This window comes from Sinocyclocheilus grahami, unplaced genomic scaffold (genome assembly GCF_001515645.1).
Source record: "Sinocyclocheilus grahami isolate Dianchi unplaced genomic scaffold, SAMN03320097.WGS_v1.1 scaffold1166.1, whole genome shotgun sequence".
In the NCBI taxonomy this organism is placed as follows: Eukaryota; Metazoa; Chordata; class Actinopteri; order Cypriniformes; family Cyprinidae; genus Sinocyclocheilus; species Sinocyclocheilus grahami.
In genome coordinates this window covers 277,975-290,063 of record NW_015506345.1, presented here as the reverse complement: position 1 = coordinate 290,063, position 12,089 = coordinate 277,975, and the positions used below count along the sequence as shown (strand labels likewise).

The 12,089-nt window shown below is 34.9% G+C and overlaps 1 protein-coding gene and 1 pseudogene across 1 annotated transcript; one reads left to right on the top strand and one right to left on the bottom strand.

The window, feature by feature from the left end:
• The window catches only part of LOC107567531 (uncharacterized), a 105,083-nt pseudogene that overhangs the window by 29,178 nt on the left and 63,816 nt on the right, over window positions 1-12,089 (bottom strand).
• On the top strand, window positions 2,244-3,066 carry LOC107567535 (ribonuclease-like 3). Its single transcript, XM_016253227.1, has 2 exons — window positions 2,244-2,258; window positions 2,520-3,066. The coding sequence occupies exon 2, from the start codon at window positions 2,523-2,525 to the stop codon at window positions 2,934-2,936; it is 414 nt and encodes a 137-aa protein (XP_016108713.1). The 5' UTR covers window positions 2,244-2,258; window positions 2,520-2,522; the 3' UTR covers window positions 2,937-3,066.

Genomic DNA, 12,089 nt, shown 5'->3' with positions numbered 1-12,089 from the left:
GTGTTTCTTCATTTGCATGTGTTGTGAGGATTTGCAGCGTGTTTCTTCATTTGCATGTGTTGTGAGGATTTGCAGCGTGTTTCTTCATTTGCATGTGTTGTGAGGATTTGCAGCTCGTTTCTTCATTTGCATGTGTTGTTAGGATTTGCAGCGTTTCTTCATTTGCATGTGTTGTGAGGATTTGCAGCGCGTGTGTTGTCAAACTGATGAAGATGTTTTCTTAATTTGCTGGTGTTTTTTCAATTTGCATGTGTTTTCTTAAGTTGCAGCGCGTTGAGCTCTCTCGGCCACCGTAGTATATAGATATTTGTGGCTGTTTGCGGCTGAATGAAGCAGTGCTACGAGTATAAATGTAAATTCGCTCAGAGGTGACCAAATTTTACATCGCGATTCTATCGAAGATAATTCGATCAGTGATCGTTACACAATTAAATAATCTACATCGTCAAATTCCTGAGAATGAGAGCTTTCCTGTGATATATGACTTGACTTTTTTGTGAAAAATATATAAAATACACATTCTTCGTCAGACTGTCAGCCTGAACAACTTGCAGTTGACAGTTTAATTTGTAGTTTTCCCCTGTAAAAGGCTCTAGTAATCTCCCAACTGTGTGAGTGTTTCTTGAATGGTGAGCTAAGAATGTATTATGTTTGTTATCATCTTGTCTGAGTATCTTCTGTTAGCAATGCAAAGTTCTCTTATTGAAAGGGCTTGTGCTCCTTAATCTCAAACCTATCTATTATGGAATATCCACAGTTTAGTGCTTCTTGCTTGAGACACATCCACTTTCTTTAATTTTCAAAAAGTCTGAAATACATTGCTAATTTATCCTGTTTTGAGGAAACTCCCCTCTTTAGATGAAATCGCAGTGTGCATGTGGCCAAAGGTAAATGAAAGTCAAGTCATTTTCTCTACTGCTTACACAGTTTTGAAAAGTCATGTTATATCTTGAGTATTGTTTGATTTTGGTAGTATTACTTTTGGAAATCATTTGTAATCAAATTTGTTATGCTTTTATTTCCTAATATATTATGACTTCCCCTCATAACATAACGTAGTTAAACATTACACAGTTAAGAAATTACATAAAGGAAGATTACTTTAGTTCTGTTTAATCTATCAAAGAAGCTAAAAAACTCTATACATTAAAATGCATTATTTATGTGTTTATTTATTTTTTAAAATAGGTGCACTAAGTTTTCAGCTAAGTGCTAAAGTGTTACATAAAAAAATAAATAAATTGTATTCTTTGTGAAATTTGCTTAAAATGATGTACACTCACATGAGAGTAAGACACTGGTAATAGCAGTCTTCTAGAAATCCTGATGTGTCTTAAATATGTGAGTCTATATAGCATATATAAAAAGATATATGTATACACATATATATATTTTTGATTGAGCCTTGTATATTCTGTTCTACAAAATACAATTTTTTAATCATAGGCTATTCACCAAATTTGTTCCAGGGAAGATTATGAAGTAACATATCAGCCGTGAGGAAAGTGCCATAATCAACTTCAACTCGAACTTCAACTATAAGAGTAGCTCTTCCTAGGCAAAACATTTTTAGAGTCAAAAAACCCTGACTGACGTTCATATACGTGAATATATACGTGAATATATACATTTGTTTTCTTCCAGCAGTTCTCTGAAGCTTTTACTGCAGCAACTGGGTTGCCTGTTGCTGATAAAATAATTTCTACTGTTTGGTTATTATCTGTTAATCTGCAGGGATGATCAATCTCTTCATGTGTCAGATGATTGGCTGCTCGCTGCAAACGTCACATTTTGGTTTGCAAATGTTCAAGAATTTATAGCCTGATGATCAAAGCCTAAGTCAGCCGTTCAGTGTTGTGAGACCAAGATTAAGCCTGATTTCATTCGCTTGGACAAGGTGCATCAAAATACAGGCCACGAGTTTATTTCCCCAGACTACAGACTCCAAACTGTGAGTATCAGTTCACACCAGCTCAGTTTACATTTTTGTAACATGTACAACATAGGCTACTGTTCTTTTTAAGCGGAAAAATCAGGAAAAAAGGTGGTCTTTCAAAGCATTGAGTAATAGGTATAAAAAGCAACATACTCTGAGAATATGTTTGTCTGGGGTAAACTTGTTTTTTGAGGTTTCTGAGTTAACTTACATGTAAATGTTTCACAGATTTGCAACAAAAACTCCTGCAATATTCCAGTGTGCTCTTAAACCAGACAATAGAAGACAACTGTTCCTTAGGTCCTTTACCCAGAACAACAATGTAAGTACTTTACTCAGCAAGCATAAGATACACAAGAAACTTGTCTTTGTCAACAATTTGTCATTATTGCAGATGGAAACAATATACAGAAAAACAAAGGGATTGCAACAGTCTATGTACAAAAATGTACACAGCTGGGTTAAAGTAAAGATATGTGCAAGTAAAAACAAAGGAGGGGTCCCATCAGTATTTTCTTAATTAATCGCAGCCAAACTGTCAAACGTCAGTAGAAGTTGTGTTGATGTTTGTGTTGTTCACCAGGTCATGGAGGTTCATCAGTCTGGTGTGATTCTGCTGCTGCTCTTGGCTGCTTCTTTCACTGCTTATGGTCAACCAGATGATATAAAGCCCCGTTATCAAAATTTCCTCAATCAGCATTTGGGTCCTCATGTGAGTGCGCATGCTTGTGACAATGAAATCAGAAAGAGACACATCACTGCCTCTGGAACTACAAATAGCTGCAAAAAAGTCAACACTTTCATACAAGCAAATAAGAATGATATTAAAGTAGTTTGTGGAAGAAATGGAGGAACTCCACAGGGCAATAATCTGTTTATGAGCAACCAGCCTTTTCCTGTGGTCACCTGTAAATTAAAAAGTGGGGAGAGACACCCAAAATGTGAATATAGAGGGAATACGTCCTCTCGTTACATTGTTTTGGGGTGTGATCGTGAATAGCCTGTACATTATGATGAAGGCATAATTAATGTAAAGACAGGATGAATAGAGCCTCACAAAGCATAATAATTTGCTAATCATTTGTTCACTTCTCCTTTCCTGTCTTTCTTTGTTTTTCAACTGAAAAAAAAAAAGTTAAAAAAGAGTTTAACATTTAAATAATAGCAGTGTTAGTTGTGTTTTAAAAAAGCTATCTTACAATCTCTAATTATATTTAATCAGATTTTTTTTTCTTTTGAAGAATAGCACACAAGTCCACCTTAAATTAAAATAAAATGTACCCCTCTGTCATTATGAGACTCTGTAGGAAGGAGAATATCTTAACTGTCTCTTATCTCGTGGTGCACCAGTCTGTTAAGTAAGCATAATGCTAAAAAATAACTAAATTGTTTTCTTTAATTTAACTTTAATGGTAAAATCTTAAGAATAATATCTTTCTGAGCTCTGCACTTCTTCATGCATGTCTCTGTAATTGTCCACTGTAATCACTTGAGCATTAAAAAAAATAAAAATTTAATGGGAGTAGTAAATGTGCAAAAACAGACAAGCATAAGAAACATGTAGATGTTTTTTTCCCACCTGTCTCTAATCCTTAATAAAACGTATCTACTACCATTAAACTCCTCTGCTTGATTGTCTTGCATCTCAACAACACCAATTTGAAGATAAATATCCATGAACATAATTTTTCTGTCTTTATAATTCATAACATTAGTCATTAAACATTCCTATCAAATGTAGCTTAGGAAATTGAGGTGAGCAATAATCTGATCAAAGACACCAATGTCTACCAGAACAGAATATACATGGTTGGCACAATCTAAGCCAAATAATCACTAAATCCTATACTTTTTTAATGCAGGCCACTGTTTTCTTTGTCTTGCTTCAGTATTTGTGAATATATGTAATGCCACAATCGCATTTAGTCTTTTTATGGCACAGACAGTGCAAAAAAAGTGGCTTTTAAAGGTAGCTTTCTGTTTGGGTTAGTATGGTTCACCTTTGTCTGGAATAGACTTTCAATATAGACTTATAAATTTAAGACACAGCAGTTTTCTAGAAGACTGATATTATTACTGGTGTCTTTAAACATATTTTCCAAAGAATATTATTCAGATTAGCACTTAGCTGAAAAAAATATTATAGACTTTTCTAAAAAAGTAAATTAAATATCAACATGGTTATGTGATATTAGCATGCGCTGTCAGCCTGAACAACTTACAGTTGACAGTTTCATTTGTAGTTTTCCCCTGTAAAAGGCTCTAGTAATCTCCCAACTGTGTGAGTGTTTCTTGAATGGTGAACTAAGAATGTATTGTGTTTGTTATCATCTTCTTTGAGTATCTTCTGTTAGCAATGCAAAATTCTCTTATTGAAAGGGCTTGTGATCCTTAATATTAATTCAAATTATGAACAATGTCCAAATGTGAGTTGTTCAGATTGACTGAACATGCTGATTACACAAAAACCTAAAAAGATGATACTATATTGCTGATATATGGGTCGAGTATGGGTCACCATCCTTGGTCACACGTTACTTCACTCACTCACTCACTCACTCACTCACTCACTCACTTTACTCACTCTCTCACTCACTCACTTTACTCACTCACTCACTCACTCACTTTACTCACTCTCTCACTCACTCACTCACTCACTTTACCCACTCTCTCACTCACTCACTCACTCACTCACTCACTTTACTCACGTTATTCACTCACTCACTCACTCACTCACTCACTTTACTCACTCTCTCACTCACTCACTCACTCACCCCCTTACCTCCCTCACTCACTCACTCACTCACTCACTTTCCTCACTCTCTCACTCACTCACTCACTCACTCACTCACTCACTCACTCACTTTACTCACTCACTCACTCACTTTACTCACTCACTCACTCATATATTATTGTTTACCTTTTGTGTGGAGTGTGTTTTTATCTATTAGGGAATGTCCACAGTTGAGCACTTCTGCTTCTTGCTTTTCTACAATTGAGACACATCAACTGTATTTAATTTTAAGAAAAGTCTTTGAAATAAAACATTTTAATATTAATGTATAGAGTTTTTTTTTTTTTGCTTCTTTGTTATAGCATACAGAACTACGTTTAATTTATGCAGTTTTTGGTTATTATCTCTTAATCCTCAGCAGATAAGTACTTTATATCAGTCTCTTTGCATCTTACACAATTGGCTGCTCACTGCAAACGTCACATTTTGATTTGTAAGTGCTCAAGAATTTATAGCCTGTGGATCAAAGCCTGACTCGACCGGGACATTTTAAAGCCAGTGTCGTGAGACCACTTACCAAGACTTACCCAGACTATAGACTGCAACCTGTGAGTATCAGTTCACACCAGCTCATTTCAATTTTCACATTGCTGTTCGTTTTAAGTGGAAAATTTCATAAAATGTGTCTTTCAAAGCATCGAGTAATAGGTACATAAAAAACGACATATTTTGAGAATATGGCTTTTCTGGGTAAGTTTATTTCATATGGTTCGTGAGTTACCTTGCTTTTAAATGTTTCACAGGTTTGCAATAAAAACTGACAGACAACAGTGAAGTCAAAACTTGTGTTTGGAGCAAGTTTCATCAGTATTTTCTAGAGTTTGTTCATAACCGTGCTGTTGATTACCATAAAGCCTCCAGGCAAAAGAAGACAACTGTGAGAACAAAACATTAATTTACTCAGGACAACAAGGTAAGAGCTTTATAACTTTACTCAGGAAGTACACAATATACAATAAATTTGTATGGATGCAGATGGAAACAGTACAAACAAACAAACAAAAAACACAAAGGGACTGGGACTGTCTAGAACATGCACAGCTGGGTTAAAGTAAAGAAACTAAGATATGTGCATGTAAAAACAAAGGAATAGTCCCACCAGTATTTTCTCAATCACAGTCAAATGCCAGTAGAAGGTGTTTTGATGTTTGTGTTGTTCACCAGGTCATGGAGATTCATCAATCTGCTGTGATCCTGCTGCTGGTCTTGAGCGCTTCGTTCACTTCTCAGGAAAATCATTATGAAAAATGCCTCCGTCAGCACTGGAGTCCTGATATGAATGAGCATAAGTGTGACGATGAAATCAGAGTCAAAGAAATCACTTACCCAGGACCTGAAAAGCACTGCAAAAAAAAAACAAAAAAACAAAACCTTCATACAAGCAAACGAAGCTGATATTAAAGCAGTTTGTGGCACTGGTGGAACACGACAGAGCGGAAACCTGTTTAAAAGCAACCAGCCTTTTCCTGTGATCACGTGTGAATGACTAAATCCAGATAAACACCCAAACTGTAAATATAAAGGGAAGAAGTCCACTCCTTATATTGTTTTGGCATGTGATAGAGGCTTGCCTGTACATTATGACAAAGATGATGAGGCTGAATAGAGTTTCACAAAGCTTTACAATATTTTGCTAATCATTTGCTTACTTCTCCTTTTCCGTCTGTCTTTGTCTTTCAAGTGAAAAAACAAACAATCAAAATCAATCACAAAGTCAAAAAAATTTAATAACAGTTTATTAAAACACATTTGTTAAGAAAATAAAAAAAAATTGTGTCCACTTCTTTTTTGTCCACCATGCACAGAGTTTAGCATATTAGCTTTGACACATAAATTACTTTTCTGAAAATATACGTGACATAAATAAAAATCTAAATTCATCTCTATTAAGGCCATTTATATATATACAATGAGCACCATATGAAAGACAAATCCAAAAATAGAACAAGGGAGCACGAGAATAATCAAAAAACTAATCAGCACCTCTTAATAAAATCAAATATTCAGCACCTCTTAATAAAATCAAATAAATAATCAGCACCTTTTAATAAAATCTAATAAATAATCAGCATCTCTTAATTAAATCAAATAAACAATCAGCACATCTTATTTAAATCAAATAATCAGCCCCTCTTAAAGTGGTCATATGATGCGATTTAAATTTTTCCTTTCTCTTTGGAGTGTTACAAGCTCTTGGTGCATAAAGAAGATCTGTAAAGTTGCAAAGACTAAAGTCTCAAATCCAAAGAGATATTCTTTATAAAAGTTAAGAGTCAACCACGGCTACCTAAAATGGCTCGTTCTAGCACGCCCCTACATATCTACGTCACTATGTAAGAAGATTTGCAAAACACCGCTCAAATGTTCACGCAAAGAAAGAAGGCATAACTTAGCGCTTGTTTGTCATTTCACCGATCATAAATGCAGACATGCAGACATGGTTTTATGTTTACGCGGTGCGATGCAACGCAATGCTTAAAATGACAGTATAAGTCATTAGAATCAGTAATTATGTCCCCACTGGATGCAACAAATGCCTCGTTTATAATGGGTTTTAATGTTTTTGTCTCGTTGCTCCGGCCGGACAGGGCATCACAGTATGGTGAGGGGCGTAACATTTTCGTCACACGCTTGAGGTATTCGGCCAATCACGGCCAACGCTCTGGATAGCTGGCCAATCAGAGCACACCTCGCTTTTCAGACCGATGAGCTTTGTAAAAATCGACACGTTTCAGAAAGGTGGGGCATAGAGGAGAAACAATAATGTACAGTATGTGGAAAATAATGTGTTTTTTAAACCTTAAACCGCATAAACACATTTCATTACACCAAATACACAAAATAATGTTCTTTTTAGCAACATCATATGACCCCTTTAATTAAATCAAATAAATAATCAGCATCTATTAATAAAACCAAATAACTAGTCAGCACCTTATCAAATGTCACAGATGTTTGTTCACAACTTCAGGTAAAACGACTGACTCATTTTTGCACTTTTCAACTTTTCACTTTTTCAAAATAGTAATAAAAACATCTAAAGTATGAGTAGTGTAAACTGATAATAGCACTTGTTTCCTCCAGTATGAGACTGTGTATGAGTAAAATCCTCTGCATTCAGTAAACAAGTTGTTTACTAAAAAAATGTAAGTTTATGTTTAGAACAAAGGAATATATCTGCCAATGGGGTTGGATAAATGAAATGGTTTTCTTTTTGTATTAATTTTATTTTTCTGACTCGACTGGCAGATATCTTGTCTTGTATTAAGCACAAATTCACCTCGCCATCCTCCCAGCCACATGAGCCTCGTCATCCTCGCCAGCCTCATGAGCCTCGTCATCCTCATCAGCCTCGTCATCCTCGCCAGCCTCATGAGCCTCGTCATCCTCATGAGCCTCGTCATCCTTGCCAGCCTCGTCATCCTCGCCAGCCTCATGAGCCTCGTCATCCTTGCCAGCCTCATGAGCCTCGTCATCCTCGCCAGCCTCATGAGCCTCGTCATCCTCATCAGCCTCGTCATCCTCGCCAGCCTCATGAGCCTCATTCTGATTCCGTTCAAGTAAAGGAATCTGATTTGGAGGTGCATTAGGCTGATATATGTGCAGGGTTATTAACATCATTTTCCAGTAAGAAAACACAGTTTTACAAAAGGTAAAAGTAATGAGGAGGATTGATGTTTCAGACACAAAAACAAAAATACTAGAGAGCTGGAATTGTGTTTTTGTTGCTCATACAGAGGTTTTCATTTCTTAAATGTATATTTCTTAAATGTACTTTCAGTAATAAAAAATTAAGTATTAATGATTCCAATACCACATCTAAAATTCTCGAACTGTTGTCTTGGCGTTTTAAATGAGACTCTTGCTCTCTGAAACAAGTTGCATTGTTTTTATATTAATTGTTATTTCGTTTATTTTGAAGTTATTTGTGTTTTTAACTGTTCTGACACTGCCTCAGTGGTATTAAAAAAAATATGAAGATGACAGTTCACATTTTATATATATGTTACACCCTACATTTTATAATCACAGCATATAAAAATGTAATTGCATAATACTAATAATAAACAAATGTATTCAATACGACTGTTCTTTTTTTTTTTGCACAGTAAATCTTATATCTTGTTAAATTAGCTGTATTTAATACTTACATTCGGTTGCACTCGTGCACAGCACCTTCTGCGGTAGTAAATCACAACAGCTATAACCCCCAGCAGGAAACCCAGAACAAAACCAGCACCAGCACCAGCACCAGCACAGATGTATACATCAACTTTAGGCAGACAAGAAGCGGGAACGGCTAAAGTGAAAAAAAAAGAAAAAAAAAAAACATTATTACTAAAGAAAGAATGATAATCCATTCAGTATTTAACAATATGTTTGATATTTACATCTTTCTACTTTGGTCATTATTTATATGATGGTGACTGAACTGAAAAAATAGCGCCATCTGTTGTTATTATAACAATATTATAACAGCAGTTAAAACAGCATCACAGCACTGTGAACTCGACAGGAAACTGCATTCAACAGTTGTCAAACAATGTTAACAAGTGTAATAGTATGCATTTTCATGTTAAAAACATAAGTCAAAGTGTTATTGTGTCAAAGCTCCTTTTTTTAAACAGTCTACCACCCAACAGTAATTGAGTTGATTAAAAAATATTGAACTGTTATTTAAAACTTATATCATACATTTTGTGAGTAGAAATATGTGTGGATTCATAAAACAAAACTCATAAAAACAAACAGCAGAAGAACAGCATTGATTTACACATTCACTCATCAAACATATATGAATCACATGGATGTGCTTCAACAACACAGCACATAATACACATCCCGATTCATATTTTACCCCTTTCCCTATATGTGTGCATTCATATAATCAACCATTTCCATACACTATTTCATGAATATTACCCATAAATAAAAAAGTATGTTATTTTCCATCGCTTTAAGACTCAGATAATACAGTGCCATGTTTTTCTATACAATATAGTTGTTGTTTTTTTTTAGTCCGGTACTGTTGGCACCCTAACCATAATCTCATCACTTACACTAATCCTACAGTCACTAGAGCCTACCAATAATACACAGTCACAGAAATCAGTGTAGCAGCAGAAAAGTGATTTGAACAAATCTTACCATTGTGAAGAAAAAACAAGATCACTGTCAGCAAATTAAAGAGAAGCTTCATTTTCACCACTTTTCCCTTATGAATACAGTTTCTGATTCATAAAAGCGTTCTGTTTTTCTGCTTAGATGGCGACGCGGATGTTTCGCTAATTCTAGTGAAAGTAATAACAGAGTTGCCCTGTAGAAGATAGAGCGATGACAGACGTCAGAACGGACGTCAGAACGCTATGCATATGCAAAAATTATTTTCGCTATGTTGCTTCTGAAAAATATTGTATACATAAAGGTTACTTTTATCGCAAAAGTACATTACTTTGCTTATTCCTAACACCCAATCTGGAGTTTATTTTATTATTTTAAAGAATTTGAAGAGTTCTGTAAAGTTTTAAATGATAGTATATTATTTGTATTTTTATTATTTATTTTTTTATAATAAAACAAGGTAAAAATAAGAAAAATAAAACGTCTATATATCAAGTAGCATGACTAGTGTGAGAGTAGTCTTAACCAGATTAAACATAGGCTAATTAAATTACATTAAAATGAGTTAAACCCCGCCTACTTTGATTTGATTGGCCATCTCAGTCATTTTTCAAGTTTCAACATCAGAAACTTGTTGTCAACGCAGCCCCGCAAATAGTTTCGCAGCTGAAAAGCTATATGACATTTCTCAGTAGGGATGTTCTTGAAGCAGTTTAACTGCTGAACACTGCTGAGAGAAGCACAGAGCAGGTATTCACACGCGCTTAATCTCTCTCTCTCTCTCTCTCTCTCTCTCTCTCTCTCTCTCTGTCTAATAACTGCATTAGACTGCATTAATAACTGCATTAGCCTGCAAATCAATGGCTCAAGCTTCTGTTATTAGTTCTAAAATTGCGGTTTGCAATTTGCAATGGAAGGTTTGGGATGCATAGAAAAATAATTCAACACATTTCAGGATGGAAACATGTCAAATGTCTTGAAACAAATCATCTGAACAATGTCTTGATGTTTTGGGGCAAACATTTGTTTTGCCCATGTCACGAAAAGAGGTAAATCCGGCTCTGCCGCTGACTCCAGTTTGACTGTTTCTGATGAATCAAGTATTTTTTTATTTGATTGTAAAGCTGTTTTGAGGGCATTAACTCTTCACCTACAAACTAAACTCACACACACTGAATCCGCCTCTCACCTACAAACTCAAACCACATCTCTACAGAAAACCAACCACAGCAGCTTTCAGACTGACTCAAAAGATGTGCTGCTAGTGTCACAATACATCATGTCAGATGCAACAATTTTTCCCATACAAACTATTTTATTGAAGTAAATTATAAAACCAATTTAATGATTTTAAAATTAACATGAAATTAAGAATATTTTACACAATTTTCACTCATCTAATTGTTCATGTTTAACAGTTTAGAACTACTCTAGAAAAAGGGTGTGTGGTTCGAAAATGGGGTATATAATACAAAAAAAATTAAATAAATGAAATATAACATGATTATAATTACATAAATTGACACACATGCTAAATATAGAATGGGATCTTTCATAGACAATGACCCAAACGCAATCCAAAATCCACAACTCCAAAGTCCAAAACACAGTGTGATTACTAATAGCCTACTACATCGTTTAACCAAAACAATTAAAATTGATCTAAATCCACTTACTTGGTTTATATATACGCACCATAAAGTGAAGAAAGAATGAATAGTTCATGTGGCTTTCCGCTGCTCTACACTACTCTGCTAAAGGTTACTGCAGTGTGGTAACAGCTCGCTCAGACATTGGCTGGTTACCAGTATAAGTCTCATTTCAATATAGGTAAGAGTACATTCATCATTAGCCTTTTTAAAAGAAATGTTCCGCATATTTGTTCTGTTCTGTTTGTGCTGGTGGCACCTGACTGGTAAGTTAAACATATATATTGTTTAATATCAGTAATGTTCTTCACATATTTTAACAGCCATGAAAAATAATGGAGATTTCTATAGTGAATGTAATTTCAACCAGAGCGAATCCTCTATTAAGCCCCTTTTTTTTTTTTTTTTTGTGGTAATAATTGTCTTACTATCAAGGATTACAAATGCAAATATTTTCCAGAAATTATTTTAAACAATAACAAAATTAATACAATTAGTGCATGAATCCTGTAAATGTCCCATATACAAAAATATGAAGGCACTGACAATATTAAGAAGAATTCAACTTGTCATGTTTTAACTACACCAT

Coding starts and splice junctions, on each gene's coding strand:
- LOC107567535 (XM_016253227.1), top strand. CDS start 2,523: ATGGAGGTTCATCAGTCTGGTGTGATTCTGCTGCTGCTCTTGGCTGCT.